The 24,015-nt window shown below is 43.3% G+C and overlaps 1 protein-coding gene across 8 annotated transcripts in view; it reads left to right on the top strand.

The window, feature by feature from the left end:
• SHANK3 (SH3 and multiple ankyrin repeat domains 3) overlaps positions 1-24,015 on the top strand; it is a 402,299-nt gene that overhangs the window by 207,592 nt on the left and 170,692 nt on the right. For all 8 annotated transcript variants that reach the window (XR_009958823.1, XM_062579208.1, XM_062579216.1 and 5 more), the window contains one exon: positions 21,674-21,787. Coding sequence is in view for 7 of the 8 variants with exons in the window: in XM_062579208.1 (XP_062435192.1) it covers positions 21,674-21,787 (114 nt within the window). In the remaining variant the exon portion in view is untranslated. The remainder of the gene's footprint in view (positions 1-21,673; positions 21,788-24,015) is intronic.

Here is a 24,015-nt window from a genome sequence, read left to right on the forward strand (position 1 = left end):
GTCAACACCAGGTCTTCAAAATCCCATCTTTCTCATATTTAACTTTGCCTAAATGCTCTCCATGGGTATTTTGCCAAGTAGTGGGCTATGTAGATGGACATGATGGAAGATGAGTAGAGCTGCTGTTAGTTGCATATAGTTCTTAGTTCCATTTCTGTCATTTAGGGTTTTTACCTCCTAGTTGCTTGCAAGTGTTAATAGTATAACAAAAATGTGATCCTTAAAAAGCTTGATGTGTGGAGGATCAGGCAGCAGGAATATAGTTGCCTGATGTTCTCTTTGGGTATATCTTTTAAAAAAAATCTCTTCGGTTTTTACAAGTTTTCTGGTGTCCTGCCATCTGCAAATCAGAAGAAAATTGTAGAGGAAAACCTAGGAAAGTAATCCAATAACTGGAAAGCTTACATGACCGCTACACAGGAGACAGTTTACAGAAGGGGCTTTTTAACGTAGGGACAAATACAAAATCAAACATGATGATAGAAGCTGAAATGAGAACTTGAGACTAGTTGATGTTTTTTATTTTATTTTAATGATTGAGGATATTTAATCACTGGAGTAACTTATTAAGAGCCAAAGTCGATTCCCTACCTTAGGGACCCACTCAGGTCTTAGAGTCAGTGAATTGTTAGGACATTGAAACTGGGATGTGGTAGATTCACAATCTCCTGAAGTTAAATGAAGATTTTTTGTTTATTTGTTTGTTTGTTTCTAAAACAGTTGTTCTAATTCAGACAGAATAATGGGCAAGATGCAGAGATCCTGGTAATTGGAAAAGTAAGATTAACCCAGGAATTTCTTTCATCTGTGAGAAGTGTGAACTCACAAAGCCCTGTATCCTTGAGCATGTTGTAAGTTGGCTTGTTCCGTGATCTGTGTGAGCAGAGTGCCTGTGGCTATAGAAATTTTGTTGGGAGGGTTGGCTAGATGAAACATGGGACCCCTCAAGGCAGTAGCTGGTTATGAAGTCCTTAGTTGGACATGCTCCTTGAAAACCAGGCCTGCTTGTGTCCTGAAATCATCAGCAGACATCAGAGGGAGATGAAAGAGAAAAGTATTTGAATTTTGCAGCTGATTTTTTTTTTTTTTTTTTTTTGTGATCAGGACAATAAGCCTGGAGTGCCACATCGGCTGTGTGAGAGCTTCTCTCAAACCCTTTCTGAGCTGTGAAAGTTTTGGAAAGCACAAAATGATATCAGGTCTTGGCTCTGATTTGTTGCTGACAAGTGGTTAATTTCAAGTGGCTTGTCTTATCTGGATTGAGCTTGGTATAGATGTTGAAATTGTTGATCTGTGTTTCTGCCTCTCTTGTAGGTCAGTGAGGCACTGCATACCATGGACAGCAAAGGCAACCAGGATCTGATAGTGGGAGTTATACTACTGGTCCCCTTCAGAAGCTGTCAGAAACTTCATAGCTAATGAAGCCACAGACTCTGCCTGTTTGTCTACAGTGAACAGTACTGGCTGTTTAGGGTTTTCTTCTGGTTTGTGGGAAGGAGATAGTTTTGAAACAGAGAAGCTTTCATAGCCCTTAATATCATACCTTTTCTTGTTTCTCTCTGACTGAGCTACCAACATGGAATTTGTTTGCACTCCTGGGGATAAAATGTCCCCTCTGTCAAAGGCGGTGGGTCAGAAATCTGTCCGAGACGGATGCTGCCGTAAGATACCTGAGCCATCTCCTGGGCATGTGTGTGAATGAGGGCACACTGGCAATTGCATGTACATGATAGAAATCAGATGCATATAAACCTTTTGCTTCAGATACAAAACAGCTTTTCTGAGAAATTTGAGAACCCCTCCACCCCCTCTACCCCCCCACACAAAGGCAAATAATTCTGTTCTTATCTGCCGGAACGAATCTTGCTCTTTCCTCTGGCTTTCTCCTTTCACAGTCAGGAGAATTGGTTAGATGAAATCCTGCTCAGATAGCTACATGACATCTTCTGTGTTCCTCCTTATTTGCCAATCTCCTGTGTGTTGTGGTGCTATAACAACTGTGAGTGGTGACCTCTGCTTGTAGGTGGCCCTACTTCTGCATAAAAGATCATGAAAGTTCTTGCTTGTTTCTGGGGACACTTCATCTGCTCTTCTGCCTATTCCCTCCTGCTTTCGGCCTGTCCGTTTGCCAGGCTGGGTGCTGTGGGCTGCCAGAGGTGTATAGCAGCACTCTGCACAGGCAAAGCGGAGGCTGTGCAAACTGTCTGTGGTGGCACTGATCACGACTGGGGCTTGGGTGCACTTTGTGTTACTTTGGGCACCAGCTGAATTGCCTCACTCTGACTAGGCTTACAGGAGCTGCCAAACTGTTAGATCTCATGGAGGTTAAGGTGCTCCCTCTCCCTCTCCCTTTCCTTGGATTGCCCTGGCACCTGAGGCTCCTTGTTAGACTCATCACCTAATGCTCGCTCCAGTGGACACTTACGTTAGCTACCTGAGTTAGCTACAAGGCTTTAAGCTGGTTGAGCTGGCTTTTCTGTGACCTACATGATGGGCAGAAAATTGAGAATTTGGAACAAGGTGAATTGGAGTGTACAGTGTAGGGCCAGTACTGCTCTGTAGTCTTGGTGGGGTTATGCTCACAGCAGCAGGAATTAATGAGACTTAGGAATTGTGGGTTTTCATATTCATACCTAATCACCAGTAGAGGTGAAAATGTACTGTTTTCTGGTGTTTGTTTGCTGCTTTTAGTATTCTGACGTGTGAATATTGAGTAGTTTCCATTTCATCCTTCTGAGACAGATGTTGCTTTAGCTTTCAGCTCATCCTTAGGCCTCAGCTTTTTTTGGTTGGGCTGTCCGGATCCAGAAACTGTCAGGTATGACTGTTGTTGGGTTATCATGTGGTAGTGTGAGATAGGAAGAACAGTGAATGAGTGAGTGATGTGTGTGTTTTATATATCTCTGTGTATGTATGTTATGTAAAGTACACAGAATTGTGCCCTTTTTTCCCTCTTTTATTTACCTGATAGTCATTCCCGTGTAATTAAAAAAAAAGGGGGGGGGGAAGGGGGAAAGAAGGAGAAGCTGACAAGCAGGACTGTCTCCATACTGCTGCATCACTGCCAGCATTGTCCTCACTGTGACTTGGGAAATCGCCAAATGCTGGGTTTTTTCCTCCTTCCTGATCTCTGAGCCCACCTACTTGCAGGCCACTATCTCAGCTTCTATCTAGCTGCTGAACAGTTAGTCATTATGGGAATGGATTTATTGCTGCCTGATTAACAACTCCGTGTTCTAATCAAGGCCCCTTAAAGTCAACTCTTTTATGCCTTATGCTTGTATCTACTCTTCTGGGTACAGAAAGTGCCAGATATGCCTGTTGTCTCTACCTTTGTTTGCACGTATGTGTAAGCCCACTCTCCTGCTGGCCCAAGTTGACCAGCTCTCTAATACGCCAAAGATGCCCAGCTATGGTTGTTACTCTGCCACTGTTTTTTTGCACAGCATGGTTCCACTGTACCTGTGACCTGCACTTGAGCTTAAATGTATCTGAGGTGTCTGCACATGCTTTCCCAGAAATCTTTCGTTTTGTGAGGCAGATATTGATGAGCAAAGGGGAGGAGCAGATTTGGTGGAAGTGTTGCTTGTTTTGGCAAAACTGAGAATATTTCTCATATATGAAGTAAACAGCATGGAGGGAGATGGTTATCAGTTCAGAGCAGGGTTTCTCCAGGACATTTTCAGAATGCCGTAAGGAGCTGAGTGTCTGGGCTTCTCCCCTCCTTTCTCTGCATGATTGTGATTAGTCATGCAGAGAATAGATGAGGAGCTGTGATGAATGTGATTAAAGTACGCAACACCAGCAGAACTCCCAAAGGATTTCCCATCAGGTATGTTATGCCAAGTTAAAATGAAAGGAGGCTGAGCATGTACAAACAAGAAGCTTTCAAGCTTGTGGTGAGGCCAGTTGCATTCAAGAAGAAGTGGCTGTGTGGGAGTCTTAGGTCAGTCCTGATGGCTTCTCTCAAGGAAGTGAAAGTTTGGAGAAATTTATCTGAAGACCTAGGAAAGGAAAAGACGGTTATGGACAAATAGGAAAGGCTGGATGTGTCAGTGCTCTTTGGAGAGAGGAAAGGAACAAGTTGGCACTAGCTAGAGTAAAGGTTGTGAGGGAGTTTACTGGCAGTGCTTCCTAACACCGATCCTCTCTGATGTGCTTTTATCCATAGTTTGCCTTCTTTTTCTGTGAGGTTGCTGTGTTCTCCCGTGAGCATGCATGTCAGGATGCCTTGATGAAGTATAGATGGAGGATTGCTCATTCCCTGCAAGATGCTGTAGGCCCAGTGCTGTTGCCGTTCCTCTCAGCTGTTGAGAGGAGAAGCACTGTTTCATGAACACTCTTCTGGTAGAGCAGTACTCTCTTACTTTTTTGGCAACTCGGGATACTTTCTAAAAAGTCCCCGCAGGTGAGTCGCTGTTTGTGGTTTTTGGAGAGACAGCCAATCAACACTCAATTCAGCTTGTGCTGTTTCCCTTCACCAGTGCTCACAAATGGTTCCTTTGGCGCTGGGGTAAGTGCCTGTTCTGAATTAATATTTGAGGCACTATAGCTACAAGCCACAGATTCACAAAGTCAGGAACTAGAAGCTGCAGAGTATCTGTAGAAGCTTGTTACTCTTTTGACCTGCTGGGAGCAGACATAAGAATGACCATACTGGGACTATCGTCAGCAGTGACCAGTACTAGATATCTGTGGAAGAGAGTGAACATACGAAACTTGGAGAATTCTTGATTCAGCAGCATTGCTGTGTTTAGAGCCACTAATGGTAGAGTATTTTTTTTTGTAGTGAACTTCTCCATTTACTAGTTTAACCTCTCTAAATTCTTAGTATACGAAACAGCTTAACTGTGCATTGTGTGCAAAGCCTATTCTTTTGGATTATTTTTTGGTCTACTGCCTGCTAGTTTTGCTTGATGAAACCTAACTTGAAAGAAGCAGTGGACAGTGGTTCCCTATCCACCCTCTCTGCGTCGCTCATGACTGTATACATTTTTATCATAGCCTCTTTTTCTTTTCCAGAGTAGAGGCTGCCCATTCTTCTAATGGGAGCCATTCCAGACCTTTCATTCTCCCCATTGCCATTCTGTTTCTTTTCCAGTTGTGTTATGTCCTCTTTGGGCTGAGGGAACTGAACTGCATGTAGCATTCAGTATACTTCTCCTAATCCTTCTTAATATTTGGTTAGTTTTTTGCTGTTATCAATCATTGAACTGTTTTCACAGAAAAATCTAAATGAAGATCTAGTTCCTGAGAGGCAATAGATCAGAGCCTAGTATCATATATGTAATGTTAGGGGTTTTTTTTCCTCATATATGTCTGCTGCATGTTCACCTGTATTGAATTTAATCTGTCCCTTTATCATCCAGTTGCTCGGTGTTGCACAACGTGTTAGGAATAATTTCAGTGGTCTTGCTTTTCTGCTTTGCTCTCATGCTTTGCCTGAGGCTCTTTCTTCTATCTCGCTACCAAGGGCTGGGGCTCTGCCAATAGGACAATAAGCACAAATGTTTCCAGACCTTTTTGAGAGGCTGGAGCCCATCACGTGTGTCCTATTGCAGGAGCAAATGGGATCCTCCCAGTGTTCTCAGATGTTTCACATCAGCTGGAATTTTGGAAGTGGCTGCCAGCGTCCATAATGGGGCTGTGGGTCCAGCTAGGATGCACCACACAGCAGTCTTATAGCAGTTTTTGTGAAAGCTGTTGCGTTTTCGTAACAGTACGTAGTATTGGCACCAAGTACTGGGTGCCTGTAGGAAAGCTTTCTGAGCCTGAAGGGGAAATCTGAAAGTGCAGGGTATTCTGCTACAGGTGTCTCTTCAAGGACCATGTAGGGGCTGGAGATTTCAACCTGTGTTACTACAAACATGAGAAATGTTTGTTAATACCCTTTGGCTCTAGCTTTAGCATTGGTAGCACAGCCAGTGGGGGGGATGAGTATTCACTGTGTGAACCCACATGTGGAAAGAATATCTCAGAACACCTGCTCCCGTTGTCTTTGTGCTGAAGAGTTGCTGCAGGTTGGCTTTGTTCTGCCTTTGCACCAATTTGTTCCTCCCATACCTGCTTTTGCAAGGCCTAGAAGGGAAGAGCATGGGCATTCATCTTACCTGAGATTTTCCTATATCATATCACGGAAGGAGCTGGAACTGGGGAAACCTTGTGTTTATCCTGATAACTGTGAAAGGATGATCTGGACACTGAGCTATGTTGCTGGTCTTCTGAAGCAGCAGAACAGCACAAGTCCTAGCGGTGTATGTGTGCTAACTGGCAGGAGTGTGCCAAGGCCTTCAGAAAAGGTTCTTGCCCGCAGGTCTTGTGGCATGTTGTCCTGCAGGGGTGGCCCCTGGGTTCTCTAGGGAGTCAAGGTGCTACAGGTGTAAGGAGATTACAGCTCCCAGAGATGGAGAATATGGTTGTAAGAGAAGGTGCTGTTAATGTGTATGCTGGGGTATCAGGCACGGTAGCTTTTGTGCTGGTTCATCCGAGTTTTTCAGTATAGACTTGGCTTTAGGAAAGATTTGACTGACCTGGTGTCCGTGTCTACCTAAAGATGATTCATCAGGCAGACAGTTAATGTCTGGGCAAGTTTCTGGCATCAGGGCTATTCAGTGTTGAAGTCCAACAGACTTAATGTGTACTCTGTTTTTTCTGTAACTGGTCCCTGAAGGGGAGAGGTCTGTTCAGGGTCTGGTTGCCTGGGGAATTAAATATGTACATGGAAGTACCTCTGCTGTAGGTGTCCCTAGAGGGGATTAATGTCTCTGGGCAGTAGGGGAGGGAAAGGAGAAAGATCAGCCAGTGCTGGGAGGAGGAGGAGATTGAGCATGGACAGTAGGAAAAAACTGCATTAGTCCTCTTTCAGAGCTGGTCTTCTGGATCAGGGCCACTCTGTTCAAGCTTCACTGTATCATGTTGTGAATGTGCTCATCGGATACCAGATCCTGAAGCTCACTTAGGCAGAAAAGTCCTCATTAACATTTTGAGAATACATTAATTCCTTCCCTTCCCTATTCCAACCTGCTGACTTTGATTGGCACTATTTTTTACAATAAATGCTTAATTAAAGGCATAATGACTGTATAATGATTGTATTAAAAGCAAGATGATTATAAAAATCAGCTTAGCAGCTGGAAGCTGAAGGGCTAGAATAGCTTAGCATAGAAATCTGCAGCAGTGCTATGGAATCTGAGCTTGGAAGTTGATAATATTCAGTATTTCTGCTACCACTGCGCTCACAGACCCAGAGTACAGGACAATTGCTGTACAGAGATTCATTGAAGAAATATTTTCTGTCTTAAGGAATTTCCTCCTAAATAGGCAATAGGTGGGAGAAAGGCAGTGTCCTTGGCAACAGATGTGTCATTGTTGCTTACAACTTGAATTACTGCAAACGAGGAATAGAGCTGTGGCATGAAGAAAGCTACAAAACGTAATATATTTCTGTGTCAACAACAACCTCCAGCCTCCAAGTCCCACAGACTACTGAGTCAAGGTCAAGGTCTTGGTCCTTTGCCCAGCACAAGAAGCCTGAGGCTCTGGGCAGAGGCCATGTGGACAGCTGAGCCCCAAGGCACCACAGCACTGTCCTCTGCAGGGGCAAAACATGTCAGCACTGGGACAGAGCTTTCTGAGAGCTCCCCAAGCTCACTCCTGGCCTCACTGCCTCCTGCTCCAGACACTGCTGACCAGTTCAGTCAGTCTTCTCTGAGACATCTTTTCTAGTATGCACATGTAGTTAAAGAATAAGAAAACCAGGTCTTTCTCTGTCTGGCCACCAGCCCCTCTTGCTTGCTGCTCATGCAATCCAGTCCCTCAGAAGGAGTGGTGGACGTGGAACATGTTGGTGAGGCAGTGGCCAGCCTTTCTCAGGTGTATCCTTAAAGCATTAGTGAGCATGATATGAAACTTGAATAGCACAGAAATGGCCCAGGAGAGGAAGCCTGACAGCCCCCCTGCAGAGTTTGTGGTTTGCGTTCTGTTGGACCAAATGTGTTGTGTTGCAGGACGTGTAGGGCCAAAGATTGTGTTTTCTGGTTCTTACCACTTATAGGTACAGATTTCTGCCCTGTCCCCTCCAGTGACTCTCAGGTGGATTCCATCTGCTGTTGGAGACTTTTCAGATACCCAGATCTTGGGCTTAATTGCTTTTACCTGCCTGCATCTGAAGATGCCAGGAAAGTTGCAATAGAGTCAGTGGCAGATGGTGTGGGAGAGGGGGGTCTCTGCTTTCTCTCTTCCAATGCCAGTTCCCTCTTTGTGCCCATTTTTTTAGGTCATGTCCCCATTCATCCCATAATGATCTCATTTCCTTCATTGTATGAGTTCTGTGTTACTTCAGATCTTGCTTGGACCTAGCAGTGCCTCTGTTTTCTGATGCAGCCTGAGCCCCAAGTTTAATCAGAGATGGAAGAGGCAATTTAGAAAGTGCCCTTTGCCTTGGACTATTTTATGTGTTGTGCCTGTGCCAGTATAGTTGATGTGAAAAGCTGAAAGTTGTAAGCTTAATAAAGCATAAACACTGCATATGATTTTAAAGGGCAGCTTTGAAAACTTTGCAAACTATTTTAACGTACACTGCTGAAGGAACAATAGGAATTCACATTGAGATAAACTGTTTTGTTTTGAAGGTATAAAACTATGTATCTTTACAAATAGATTGCATGCATCACAAATGTAAGTTGTGTATTAGTAGCAAAAGATGTTCTAGTGGCTATAGAGAGATGCACTGAGTCTCTGTGGCTGGAAGCATTTAAGGACAGGTTGTACCTCTTGGGAAGAGCTGAGAGGAGAGGTTGAATTTCCTTGTTCAGTCAGTCTCACCAGTGCTGCTGTTGTGCTCCTCTGCTGCCCAGGGGAGACTACAAGACCGCACAGTTGGTCAGCTTAGACATATTCCTTGGACGGCCTCCGCAGCAGGGAAGGTGCAGAGCTAGCAGCACAGACCTACGCCCACACTCTGTCTGCTGTGAGAGTTCAGAGAACCAGCATGTATGCACCTCTGCCATTTGTGTTGAAGCTTGCTTGGTTTGTGCACTTCTGAAGTGATGTTAACAACAAACCAGTCCTTTGCCTGCTCTGGTAGGCATGAGCTCTTGGGATAGGAGTGCTTGTTTCATTTCTGCTCCTTGGGCATAGCAGCATAGTCGCTACCAAAGGTAAAACTTATTTTATGGGCAAAGTTGTTCCAAGCTCTTCCTTATCTGGAAGAAAATCTTGCACCAAGAACCCTCTGCAACCTTCCTGTCTCCAGCCTCATGCACTACATGTTGAACCAGGGTAGGTGACTGTTTCAGCTTTACTCAGTTGATCCTTTGGATCACTGTAAATCTGAATTCTTTGCAGGATTTCCTCAGTACCAGTGAAGAAACACACTCCTCCCTGCTTTCTGTCATCTATAGTATAGCAATGAGGGTTTTCCTTCCTACTACTCTTTCTCTGTTTTAGAACTCATTTAGATGAAAAGTATTATGACTACAATTAGTAGGACACCAAGTACTATATCCATTCATCTTGGATTCCTTCTGTATCGGAAACAAATCAAGGAACCAGATCCTCAGTTAGCTTTAGTCTGGGGTTTCTTTTTCTCCCCTAATCTCTTCAAATAATTTGTATTTTATGCCTAACCTGGAAGTCTGTGATCTGAGAAACTGAGTTGTTGACCAAATTGTTTGACACTAGTTCTGCAGGCTTTGTTATTTTGAAGATGCATCAAGAGCTCACTTTCTCCTCAGGAGTCATGCATCGAACAGTATCAGGAAACCAGGCAGTTTTCTCTGCTTGTTCAGTTCTGCATGGAGTGTCTCACCCTGGACTCATGCCAGCACATGCAGCTGCAGTATTCATTTTGTTTCTTCACTGGATGACTATAAATCATACCAACAATTTCATAGGGTCACTGGAGGTTCCAATTCAAGCAACCCAAGGCAAAGGCTCTAAGCTGTTAAACATTTAATAAACTATGCTGCTTGAGAGACTTTCTGTGCCTAGAACTAAAGGCATCTTAAAAGTTGCTGTGGTATTTTCCAGCTTTCTTCTTTGTTTGGGCAGAAACATTATTCTGCTGCAAGAGTAAGTTTTCAGAGTAGATTCTGAAGCTTTCCTTACACTCTGATCATTTTCATGGATGGGTTTTGAGTCAAGATCTCCACCAACCAACAAGATTAATCAGTCTCTGATTGCAGAGAGTGTCTGCTAGCTGAGCTGAGATGAGCAAGTGACTAGATTCCATAAGCTTTCTTTTTATTACCCTAATCTTTTTATTAGTTGTCAGTGTTGGAGACTACCATTTTGGTGGCAGAATGTCTGTCTTTCTCTTGGGATAACACTTTCCGTGTTGGAATTCTTTCCATAGTAATTTTTTTCTAATATTTTAAAGAAAATGCGTAATCTTTTGAGTGAGGAAAATCCACTTATTTTGCTCTGAGATTTTTTTATTGTCATGAAGTAATATAGCTAGGAAATAGTTATGCTTGAAAGGGGTCAAGTGGCTCTTATGGAGGGGCAGTCATGTGAAATTTGGACCAGTATGACTGGAGACTGATGTGGGAAGCCTCATGTGCATTTATGTCATGTCATAACCCAACAGCTAACCAGGTACATGGCGTCTCTATGTTTAAGCTAAGTTGTTGATGTAGTAAACAGACTGAATGCTTAGTGTGGGATTAACTTGAAGAGATTTGCTGAGGATGAGTAATGCTTAAAAAGCACGTTATACAGAGGTAGAAATCTTTGTGAAAGCTCTTGCCCCTGTGGTACACAACCGCTAAGGCGTATAACTCTTCTACTGCAGACTTGCTATGGAGAAGTTCTGCTTGCTAGACTGCAGGGAGACATGTGGATGCCTTTGTTAAAGAGTGCATGTACAGAAGACTGAGCGAGAGTTCATTCTCAGAGTATCTTTAGAACTTCCTATTAGAGAGATGCACAATGCCTTCCTTGATGAACTAAAATTGTGATTTTGATTGTAATTTTGATTTTGATGAGCCCAAATTGCAGTTGGATATACTTCTGTTCATGGGCCATGTGGGAATGGCTCATAGTCCATGCAAAGCTGTTGTTGGGTTTTGAGGTCTGCATGAACATAGATGCATTCGGTGGGATGGTGGATGCATCGCTGAAGTGGAAGACATCTATATCCATGCATGAACAGTGGAACTCTATGTTGTCTGAGGACTCTGGCTCCTCAGCCATTGTCACCAGTACAGGAGCGAGTGGTATCTAATGGAGGCCTGCTCAGTGTAATCAGAATGAAGAGCCTTCCTGGGACTTTTCAGTGGAGGGTTATGAGGCAGGTGACACACTGTTCTTCCTCTCTATCTAGGTTATCCCTGTGTGAAGCTTTCCTACTTTCCCTAATCTTTTTAACTGAAATTGTCTCTCCCTTGTTTCCAATACTGTGATGAAAGGACCTGCAACACCTGCCAGAGGGATTGTATGCAGGCAGCGTATCAGTTTGATGGATGGGGCGTTTTAAAATGAGCTTTCACAACTGTATTTTAAATTTTATAACAAATAAAGCAGTTGTGCAGAATAGAAACTTGGGCTAATGTGACATATGATGAGGACTCACTGATTCTAAAAACATCTTGGCTTTTACAGCTTTACCCATCAGTGATCTGTGAACTTACTCTTTCAGATAAGTTTTGAGAGTTCCCAGGTCCTGGGATTTAGGAAGCCTAGGTGTGCAGGCACTAGAGATTGCAACTTCTCAGGGCTGTTGCTCCTGAGACCTGCATACCTGGTGCAGTCTGTGGGCTTCCTCTGAAAGAGCATATGGCTAACAGCAGTTCACAAACACAGAGCCTGGGCTTTGGGTATCAAGAGCACAAGGAATTGTGCACGTAAGTATATATAGTCTATGCACGTGAGTGTATTTAGGCTCATCTGACTGTGTATACCCTTGAGCAATGTGCTTGAGTGTTCAAGTTGAACTGAGAGTTAACTGGGCTCAGGGCAAAGGATCTAAAGCAACATGAAACTTCCTGAGTAAGTTGCTTGGCTTGCTTCCAGTTTTGACTGTACCTCAGTATAGTCATAGGGAAATTAAATGGCAAAGAGAAAACTTTACTAGTGTGGGAAAACAATAATAGCAGAAAAACTCAGAGCTTGGTAAGCTCTGGAACTAACTGAAGGTCAGAGGATAATACATCATATTCAGATGAGGGACTGAACCAAAAATGGGTCAGTTACTGATGATTTTTCAAAGCTTAGCATCAGTAATTTACAGCTGACATTGAGCAAAACTGTGCCATCGACATAGTTCTGGCAGCTTCCATATTTCTGGGTCCCTAATACAGCAGGAGCTCAGGAGTGTAGAAATATAAGGAAGAAGAGTGTGGGAGAGAGGCAGGCCATGCAGTCTCCCTGTTAGTCCTTTAGTCCTTCATTTGGGGAGATTTGGGTGCTTTGTATAACATCTAAGTTGGGAAATTGTCGTGGGCACGGAGCACTTGTGTAACTTGAGGCAGTGTTTGCCTCCTCACTGAGAAATTTTGGACTAGAACTGTCTAGAGACCTGTGTACCACAGAAGAACTGATTTCATCTAGACTTTATTTTGGATTATAAGGATGTAACGTAATGGTGGCGTTTCAGTAGTATGATGTGCATCTAGCCTTGGAGAGAGATCAGGGTACCTGTCCACTTTTTCTTCTTTCTGGTGCCTTCTGGAGTTTGTTTTAGCTTGTAATTTGTCTTTCAGGGACCAGCTGTGCTAGAGTTGCATAGGGCCTAGACTGGAGCAAAGTATTAGCAATGCAATCAAACTTATGGCTTCGTCCAACGTGAGCGCACGGGACGGCTGCATAAAGTAGTTAATCTGGAACTGCAAATACGTCTGCAGGTCAGAGGCTGTAGGAAGCCCTGTAGCACAAGGATAGCAGTAGTGCTGATATCACTAGGGTCCCCAGTTCTTATCTTCATGAATTAACTAGCATTGCAGGCCTGCCACTTGAAGTCAGGTATTTGATTTGAAACAACTTGACCTTTTGTGTCTCACCATTGAGTACACCTCGTCTGGCAGAATGGCTTCAGGAATGAGCCTTTATTTTTGAATAACATTTGCATCACGGTGGTCAGGGAAGGCCTTTGAAAGTCATGCCTTATTGGAGCAAAATGTCTTTCCTCTCTGGGTCTCAGCCCGTGTCTCTGTGTTGACTGTTGCAAAGGCCCAGTATGATGCCTCTGGGTTTTTGAAGTATGCCTTACTGCAATTTTTGAAAGTCTCTGGACTCAGATTCTATATCTGTCCCCAGATGGCTTCTAGATAGTCATTTAATAGATAAAATAAACAGAATACTTTTCTCCTTTGTTTGTAACTCAGAACATGAGATGTGAATATTGATGTCTTCCCTCTGCTGCATGTCGTCCCCTCTCCCCCAGGTCTGAGGCTAAATTAACCTGTTACCTAAGAATTTGGCCATGACAGCTGTGAAAAACACACACACACACACACAATAAATAAATAAATAAATAAATAATGCAATGGGTAATATCCCAGCTGTGATGTCTATGAGAAGCTGACAGGAAGCTGTAAAGGCATGAGTATCAAAGGGAATTCACCAGGGTCTTGTATCTTGCAATTCCAGGATCAACAAAGGAAATGGCAAGTCTAGGCTGTACTGGAAAGGCCTAGGGAAACTTGTAATGAGAAGACTGTTGTCAGAGCATTAGGGATCAGAGGACTGTCCTCAAATGCAGCCTGTGCCACTTTGCAGTTGAATGCTTGAAAGAGCAAGACCTCTCTCAGAACTGATGAGGAATCAGGGTTTGAAGACATCCTTAAAGCAGGATGTGGGAAGCCCTGATAGTGAGTTAAGAATGAGGGACATCAGCAGAGCTGAATATGAGAGTCCAAAGGGTAGATTAGCAGAGCTATGGGTTGGAGTCATTGACATGAGGAAGTCTATCAAGAATGAAATGAAAGATATTGCAGATTAGGAAGCAGAGCTTGTAGAGCTGTTCCCTTGGCCTCTGAGTTGCTCTGTGACTGTTCATGCATTAACTTGTCCATAGCACAGCAGAACCTGAGCTGAAAGTCATATTTGCATACTGCAATAACTGCACTGTTGTAGCAGGTGTCCTTTCAGCTTCTTCTCCCTTCAGGGACTTTGTGTGTGAGGACAGTATTGAGTTGGGGTTAGCAGTGAAATTGGTGTTTGATAGATTTTTGTGCTGGACTAGATGATGGATGCAGTGTATTATGAACTGTTTCAGTGCCATTAGCTGTGGAAGTGGCAAGTAGGAAAAATGCAAATGGGACCTCCCAGCATTAGAGCTGGCAGGTGCTCTGAACTGGATAGAAACTCTGCTACCCACCCATCTTATGTTCCATTTAGGAACAGAGATAACAGATAGAGTGTGCTGGAGAAATTGCTATGGCACCAGTGTTGTAAGTGTAGAGAGGCCCTGAGGGTGGCTTTGAGTCTCAAACAGCTGCCACTCTGCACTGCTTGCCAAGAGGAGTCCTTCAGATATGACTCATGGGTGACTCTACAGGTATTCCTTGGGGGAGACTTTGCTAGGACATGTTCTCTGCAGTGTAGGTGGATCCTAGTCTTCATGCTTTCATCTCTCCTCTCAGTAATGGTTTCAGACAAGAGTGACAGCTAAAACATTTCCTGAAAGATCCCTGCTGCTACTTGCCACAGAGGCCAGAGGAGTCTGTAGGCAGTCCACGTTCAAGCTGAGTCCGTAGAGAAGTAGCATGGCTGGGTTGTGCTGCTTCTCAAGCAAGACCTGGAGTTGGAGCACTTTGTGGGCTGTGCTGCCAGGCATGGTGCCGTCCTCAGGACACACCAACGAGAATTTAGGAGAAGGAATATAGCAGTGCATCTGTATTATAAAAAATGGGAAAATCTCTGATGCTGAAGGGGATCCCATGTTTCTTTGAGTGGGATAAGGAACGTGTCTCATAAGGAAACAGTATAGGAACTGAACTAGTAGCTGCTGCATCCCTAGCACATTCCATTGAGATCCCTGCACTAATATAGCAGGAGATGGAAATGTAAGAAAAGCATTGTCTTGGGAGGTGGAACAAAATAAAGGATTCTTACTTGAGCAGTGAATTGAGGTGAGATTTGGCCCGAGCTCAGCCTTGTGAATAAATGAGCAATTTGGATGCTAGAAGTGACCTTTCTAATAAAGAAGAAACAGTAACAAATCAAAGCAAGACAAATCCATATCTTAAAGACTCTTCAAGAAGGCAACTTTGGAGATTTCTCTGGAGAGGAGCAGTCACAGATCGGTCTGTAGGGGGATCAGGAAAGGGAACACCTATGGCCACAGTTTGTGGGTTGCTGGCTTGCTTCCCCCTCCCTTTTGTCTTGGAACCATCTGAAATGATGGAAAATAGAATTCAAGAAAGGAATAGAGATAACAGGGAAAAAAAAACGTAAAGAATTTCACAGTCTTAGCCACTTCTGATGTTGCTAACTCTTGTAAAAGTGACATTCTGGTAGCAATTAGAGTCCTGTCAAACTGGAGACCCCCTCTGTGGTGTGCAGTGGCGAGAAGAGGCAAGACCAGTACCTGGAACTACAAGTCGTGCATGTTGTAGAGTCAAACAATAAAGCAGCTGGCAATGCAAATACGGCATTCAAGTAGGTGGTCTTACAAAGCTGACCCTGCAGGACTGGTTCTGTGCTATAGACTTTAAGGGTTAAACAGAACTGAAAAGAATGGCAGGAGTACAAAGCAAAAGGAGTAGTCCTTGGTAAGGACAACTGCCTTGTCATTTGCAGCTGGCTGGGGTCCATAAGCATCATTTGAGTAGGGAGATTTCCAGAAGATCTAAAGGATGATATGGAAGATTCTCCTAGGAAAACATGCTTGTACATGCAATGTATAGAAGGAAGCATGCAGCTGTTTGAAAGGTATATTTGAGATGAGTAAGGATTTAGAATGTAGTGAAGAAAAATAGGGTCAGATTCATGGTAGAACCCCTATGGAAGGTACCCTAGAGGACCTCAAAGAGGACAGCAGGAATGTCTGCATTTGGTGTGATGGTGGAGAGAGAACCACCAAGAGAACCCTTGAAGATGGTTGAAAGAAAGCCACGATGACTTTAGCAGCAGCTGCTGGCTTTTTCTCTGGGGTCCCTTAGCAGCAGGCTAAAGCATGTTGGTAGACAAACTCAGCTGGAGAATGTGACAGTCACTTGAGCTTTCTTTGAGCAGACCATGTGACAAACAGCAAAACACTGGCAAATTGCATTGGGACTTAACTGTCTAGGAGTTGGGATCCAAAGGTGATTAGGCATGACTTCCTGTCCGTAAGAATTTTTCTTTTTTGCAATATGTATTTTCTATTTGTTAATTTCCTCAGAGCATGTTTAACTATTCGGTGTGTGCATCCCAACATGACTGCATGCTAGATTTAGAGATACTCAAATTACTAGTGACCTTTGGAGCTGATAGTTGTATGTGTGAGTTGCCCAGCTTGAATTAGTGATTTATAAGCCATTGTTTCTCTTTACTTGACATTGCCAGCTGTTCCTTGAGTGTTTTGGTGTGGTGCAGTCGTCCAGGGCTCCTGCAGGAGGTGATGGTGGTCACAGCTGAGTTGGGCCTGTGACTTTACTCGTAGGGAGCTCGCAGACTTCTTTGTGTGTCAGCAAAGGAGAAGGACGTGATTCTGTAGAAGAAAACGCAGTAGGCTTTTGGAGGGGTGACTTCTCAGGAAAGACTGCAGAGAGGTGGCATCCACATTTCCAGTCAGGCCCCTGCTGACATCCAACTGAATCCAGGCTGCTTTTCTGACTATGCTCCTTTCAGTGTGCCAGACATGACCTGTTGTAGTTTCCTTGGCATGTGTCTGCCCTGCCAGACTAAAGCTAGTACTCTGTCTCCACCTCATTCCTAAGGAAGTTGCATGCCTATATGGCAAGAAAATTTGAATGAACTGAGTGAAGGCTTGCTGAGGACCTGTATAGAGATCATCTTTAATGCATGCTTATGAAGGGAAAAGAAGGCAACTTCCATTGCAGGCCAAGACTGTGGGCTGGAGGCCTGTGTGTGGGAGTGTTTTGCATGAAAGAATGATGAAGAATGAGCTGGATATGCAGTTGTATAGGGACCCAGTAATGATTTTTGGATAAGGACCGAGGAGGCTGGTTGGAGCAGCAATGTAACGTTAAGCAGTCCTTAACGTTAAGAGCAGACCATCATAGCTGTGATGGGGAAACAACATAACCTGAGCAGAGGTGGAGCCTGAAGTGAACGAACAGCAAAAACATGACAGGCAGTGTGAGGCACTTACTGCCATGTACAGATGTCACTGCAAAGACGCACATCTGCATGTACCATGGCCTGTCCATGCTCAGTAATGTGAACTTCAATTCACTAGCCCTTGAAAACTGTGGCCAAAATGAGCAAGGTTTCACATGCAGGAGTAGCTGATGTAAATTTCCATGTTGATCATAGTTCTAGGGCAGTTCAAGGACCTATGCTTCCTGTTGAACAGAATGGGATTTGGGGCTGCTGAGGAATCTTGTCATGACCTCAGGTGCCTTTAAAACATGAGATTTATGTGATTAAAGATGAGGAAAAAGCTTTGTATAAACATGCCATCTTTTTACCTGCCTGTAGTTGAGTCTTAGGATGTGATTTGTTTTGTACTTTGTGTTCTCAAGAAGTTAAACAATGTTGTTGGCTTGAGTAATTGTAGTTTTTAACTGCACCATGGAGAGCACCTGAACAGGCTGGTTCCTGTGGAAGCATGGGACACTTTGGGGATAAAGCAATAAGCACATTATCTAGCAATTTCTGTTAAAAATATTGATACTGTAGTTGCTGACATAGTTAATTGTTTTTGTGCTATGGTTTCTAGATTTCAGAATGAACACAGTAAGATGAACGACTTTCAAAGCTGCAGTTTCAAGTTGTAGTTGTGTTCCATCAAATTGCAGATCTGTTAACTTGAAGGTCATCCTTTCCTATGTTTTATTTGAAGATTAGAAACAATTTTTGGATATTTGCTCAGGTTCTGAAGCCATTCACTATGGCTGAAAAGTTTTAAAATGTACGTATTAAATGCTTAGACTCTATGAAAACTGGGTGCTCAGTCATTTTAGATGCTGCCTCACTGGCAAAGCTGCGGTCCAGTGCTGTTGTGAATTTTCATCACTTCAAAGTATTTTTTGGTAGTAAGTTCACAGTGGACCTCCCCACACACACCCTGGCCCGGAGCTTGCTTCCATCAGTCTCTGTGGTCAGAGTCCAACTCAGTTGAGCAGAGTGAAGTCTACTAGTTGGCATAGCAAGAGTGTTAAGAAGCCCTTCATGCAAATATACATGTGTAGATGGGAGAGGAATTATGTGAAGGGATGAAACTATCCTCTTTCAGTATCTGTTTTTGATGCATCAGAGTGTAGAAAAATGACTTTGCTAAAGAACCGAATTTTAGCACTGGACAGTACCTGGATCTGTCTTGAGTTAGCTCAGCTCAAGTGTGCTAGCCGAATAGAACAGAGGAACCATCTTCAAGTCAAAACAGAAAAAATAGATTGAAGACATATTAATTTCTTTTCTTTTTGTCTCCAAGTATTAAATCTGATTCAAGACTTGCATCTGATTAAATAGACTCAGTTTGCTGTTACATTAAAATCTGTGTTCAGCATGATGCCAGACAGGCTAAAATCTCCATCCTTCCAGTTCTAAAGTAGCAGCAAATTTTAAAGCAGGAGTACTGTTTTGTGATTACAGTGCCAAGCATAACAAGAACAGGAGGCTCTGAATAACTGGAGGAGCTCTCCTCCACCAAAGCCTGTTGTGGAAGCTGGAAATACAAAGTACTAGCCAGGGGAAATTTTCCATTGACAGAGCTTTTATAGCATGGACAAGAGCAATGGGAAATCAGGTCTGGGATTTGGGTCTCTTCCAAACTGTGACAACATCATAACCTTTAGAGAGCAGGAGCACTTGCATCTTCGGAAAGGCTCTAGAGAACAGACTTAAGTGAATCTCCTTTTTGGCTTGTAAATCAGGCTTTTTTTCCCTTGCTTTCTACAAGACTAATGCCTACTATGGGAAACTCTGCAGTTTATTTTTTGTGGATTGGTGTTAATTTATGACTAACTTTGGTACTTGCATTTATTTGTGAATCACACATGCACTGTGGTATAGGTGCAGAAGTAATTCTGATAGTGATGTTTGTGAAGTGTTAGAAAGGAGCTGAGTTACAACGGTAGCAGCACTTTAGTAGAGTGTGGATGGGTCTGTGCCTTCTGCCAGGCAGGATGCCAAATACCACAGTAATTCAGGTGTGAATTTTCAGAATATTGTTTATTTGTTACCTGAGAGAGCGAGGAAAAAAAAAAACCACACCCATAATGTGTACTGCTCTGTGCATAATTGCACACTCTTTCCTGAGCTGAAAATGTCTTCACTCTACCAACAGAGAGCTAAGCCCCATGTTGGATTGCTATCATCCACACCTGTTTCTGTACCTAGAAGGACTAGTTGTCTTCTGTCCAACCAGCTCCTCAGGGAGGAAGATGAATATCCAGGAATAGCCATAGTGAGTTCCTGGGGTTGATGGCCCCAATGGACGTACTAAGAGTATGAACACACGTATGGCTCCTGAGCTGTCTGGGCTGCTGTTTTGGATTAGGACAGGAAAGGAAAAGAGAAAATCTTTTTCTTAGAGGTCTTTGACAAGCGAGGCACCATTGCACAAAGAGAGAGAGAGAGTCACGCTGTGATTCGTGTAGAGGTTAACAGCAAAGGCAGAAAACAGTGCAGCTAAGTCACATGAAGCCTAAATGCAGAAGATAAGGAGGTGCAGGGAGAGACCACAGGGAGGGAGGAGGTCGGCAGGGTGCTACAGAGGTGACAGGCAGCAATGCCATCATTTAGCACAGTGCTCCTGCCTCAGCCCTGCCACCCAGTGCTGCTGTGAAGCAAGGACATGTAGGAGAGCTGAGTCAAGTGTGCTAGCTGCCTCTCCCCCTTGCAAGGCCAAGAATAAAATGTCTCACATTAGCTAGAAGTGGAAGTAACATAGGGGCTTAGTATGCTTAAGATGAACTGAAAAGACTTCTTTTTGACTGTGAGGACTCTTTCAGAGCATTTTTCTGTGCTCTTTTCTGTTCTTAGGTGTTAAGTGAAAAAGTAAAGAATAATAGGATACTCAAAATACCGAATCATTGTGCAGAGCTCTTGTGTTCCAGAGAAGACAAGCAACAGTTGCTGTCTGTGTGGCTCTGACAGGGCTCACAGTTATAAGATACTTGCATAGCTTTGCAATACAAATTTTATTATTGTCATGGACTTTATCTCAAGAGCTATTCCTACTGAGGACCAAAGATCTGGTTATTGGGCATTGTGTTTTACCAATGGTCTTGTTTGCTTGGTTTCATCTTACCGTTAGGCCTGAATAACTCTATTGATCATCTCTGTTCATTCTGCCTGTTTGCAATGCAGTCGTAGGAATGTGAGACGATAAGGATTTCCCCTGTGATCGCCTCATCATTGTCATCCTATTGCCAGAATGCCTTTCTGATGACCTGCCAAAGGAGTTTCCTCATCTTTTCATTGGGGCCTGCCAGATGATTGGATGGAATATACAGCAGCCTCCAAGTTCACTGCATTTGACCTGGGATGGATCCCAAGACTTGTTTGTGAACCTGCAGTCGCTGCCTCTGGGAGAAGCTACTCTCCTTTTAACTGTCAGATCCATTTGAGTATACTTCAGATCATGGGCAAGCTTCAAAAGAAAATGAATTTTATTCTCTCAAAGCTGTGAGGTTAAGTTATGATTACAAAGTTGGAAACACAGGTATAAAGGAAAAGCATAAGATATTATGTGAATTTAAAATAGACCTGACATCAACCTTTTACTTCAGCTGTTATTCAGGGATTTGTTAAGGAGATTAAGAATTCAGTTCAGTGGAACCTTGCCAGTGAGGTATGTCTTCCTGAGTGGGAGGTTATCCCTGGGTTTATGTCTCCTATTTGTAACAGAGAGGTTTACAGCTATTCTTGAAATTTCAAGGCAAGTCCCAAGAAACCCCATGTGTCTCCCCTGATTAAAGGGATCTCTGTATGTGATAGGCTTGTTTTTAAGAACTTTCAAGCTGATAGTTTCCTGGTTTAATTAAGATACTCCTGATGTGATTCTCTGCTAAAATTTTCTCAACTCTGAATTCATTTAATTTTCCTGAACACTTTTCAAACCTTCCTCTCTGTTTTTCCAAACTGAGCAAGTAAAAGCAAGGCTTAATGAGTTGGGAGAACTTTGCTATGACGTTGATGTACCTTCATGTTTGGTATGTCATTTAGAGTGAAACAGCTTGCTCTTTCTGTTTGAACGTGGGCCATTCTCACAGTGACTTGTTTTGTGGCCTTGGCCAAATTCTTCCCTTCTGTTCTTTGCAAATGTTATCAATTCACTGTTCTGTGTTCTCAGCACGTGGGGTCATGAAGGCCACTGGAAGGCCCACTGAAAGCAAGTGAAGGCCGCTGTACTTTCTCCCTCTGTGACATGGGTGAAAGAGTCTTTCAAAGACTTCCTGAGGTGCTTGCTTCCTTCAGACCATTCCTGATCCCAGACAGAATTTCTATGCTCCACTCTTTCACGTTTCCACTGACTTAACAGTTTGTAATGGGCATTCTGGCCTTTCCTTTTTTTGGGAGCTCTTGCCATTCTTAACTACCTTTTTCTTTCTTTTCACAGTGCTGAGTATCGGCGAAGGTGGCTTTTGGGAAGGAACTGTGAAAGGCAGGACTGGCTGGTTCCCGGCAGAATGTGTTGAGGAGGTGCAGATGCGACAGTACGATCCACGACAAGGTAAGCTTTTTTTTCTTGGATCCAAGTGTCTCAGCAGACACACTGAACAACTGTATCCATCTACAGAAATTCAGAAGTACTGATTTTAAATGTATAGCAGTCTGAATTTGCCCATTTTTTGCATTGAGTTGTGAGTACATTGGATGTTTGCTCAAAGTGTTTACTTTACTGTGTGCATTAATATCCAGCAGTAGACATCCTGATTATGTTTAGTGTGTGATATTATCATGAGAAAGTGATCATTAGACTCTCTTGAGACATTGTTGCAGTGGCATGGGTCTTTAGCAGATGACAATGGGAGATGGAGCAATAGAGTGTGACTGTTGATCTTAAACATAATAGGAGTCTTCAGAAGAGAATAGGGGCTGGATCCTGAGTAATTTGCATGTATTTGTTCTAGTTCAACATAAAATATTAGAAATGACTGTGACTCAGCCCTGACAATCCTGACCCTCTTAATCTCCAGTGCCAGCAAAGCCATAACAGGTATTTGCTCTTCCTGAAGGACAGCAGCCCTCAGACAACCCTGTTAGGAGGAGCCACTGCTGGCAAGTGCCAAGTGTGCAGTGTTCTCAGAAGTTACCATGACTTCCTGGGGATACCTGCAGTTGTGGGTTGTATCGCCACAGCTTACCCCTTGTCAATGATGGCTGCCTGGGCAGATTTCTCCTCCCAGACTGAAAGAACTGGGTGAGAAACACACTTTTGGGATTTCTGGATTTGTCCAGGTCTAAAGCAAGTAATGAGGACGTATTTTTTGTTGTTTTTGTTGTATTATTTTTAAATGTATGGTTTAGGAGAGGGAAGAAGTGGCCCTGATCTGGCAGATTTAGTGGAGTACACTTTGCATAGATGAGCATCTTTGCATTCTAATATTTGCATTTTAGATTATATTCACACAGGTGTATTCTGATATGTGAAAGTTGGACTTTGATTATAAAGTTGGAAACAAAATTGTAGAAGAAGAAACAAAATCAATAAAATGCAATTCTCAGTTATACTCTACAGCCAGTTTTAATTAGTTTCTGGAAGCCTGTCTGCACTTACAAAGCCTTTTCTTTGCTCTAATCCTAGTCCTTCCTGGGAGTTCTAGATATAAATGTATATACCATCAGGCGTCCCTCTCCTTACCTAGGATGTTTGGATTCCATAAGTGAGCTCCTAGGTCTGTGTGTGCTGTGATGGCTATGTGACAGGTTATGCTCCAGGGTACTTTAATATCAGTCACAGTGGATAAATTATTATGCGCATTTGGGACCTGGTGTTGTGGCCGTGGAAGCTGTAGCAAGAGTGCTGCCGCATTCGTAGCACTATGGAACGTGCATGTAGCAGAGCTTTTTCAGCAGAGCTTTTCTTCCCTCTCGTTCTGAATTTGTTCAGCTGTAGCTCACCCACTTGTACTTCTAGCTTGTCTTCCCAGTGCTTATTCATATGGTTTGTTCAAAGTGTCTCTCTGTATTCACTGCTTTTTTTTTTTTCCACTGATCACCTCTGTCTCTGCACTGTCCTGGTCAGAGAAGGCTCCTGAGTGAGCCTGGCTTTACGAATTTGGTTATCTGGCTGTGCTCTGGGCCATGGAGAAATGAAGCAAAAGTGCTTGTGCTGCTCTGATAAGAAACTGTTGATGTCAGTGAAGATTTGAATGAGATATTCCTCCTTTTTGAGAGGTGGTTAGGACTGACAAGTTGGAACTTTCACTGAGAAGATTCCAGCTTCTTCCCTCTCATGCTGACTTTGGAGCCATATTCTGGAGCCTTTTCAATGTGCAGTGGCCATTTGCTCTGTCCTTTTGTGATGCTAAATCAAGAACAGAGTAGACTAACTAGTGTCCCTAACTAATCAACCCTTCCTGTATCTAGGTGTTCATACTTGCTCTGTGTTGTCCTTCTTGGAGAGTGATAACATGTTTGGGAAAAGTTGAAGCTATGTGTAGTTAACCTCAGTGAAAAATAGATGGTGTTTAGACACTACAGGTGGAGTGTGGGCTTCAACACTTTCATCCAGTTGTCCATACTGTTGAATTGTTAGCTTGTTCTCTGGAATCACTTGTGCCAAATTTCACTTTTCCAGACAAAGCCTGGACACGGTTTTGAGCAGAAGATTGTTTCCAGTAGCTAGTTTAGATGAGTCCATGATGTTTGTGCACAGATGAAAGTTTAGTTGTATGGACATGATGTTGCTCTGCCACTTGCCCTCAAGGCCAGAGAATGGGAATCATGCATTTTATG

Source organism: Rhea pennata, chromosome 1 (assembly GCF_028389875.1).
Source record: "Rhea pennata isolate bPtePen1 chromosome 1, bPtePen1.pri, whole genome shotgun sequence".
NCBI lineage: Eukaryota > Metazoa > Chordata > Aves > Rheiformes > Rheidae > Rhea > Rhea pennata.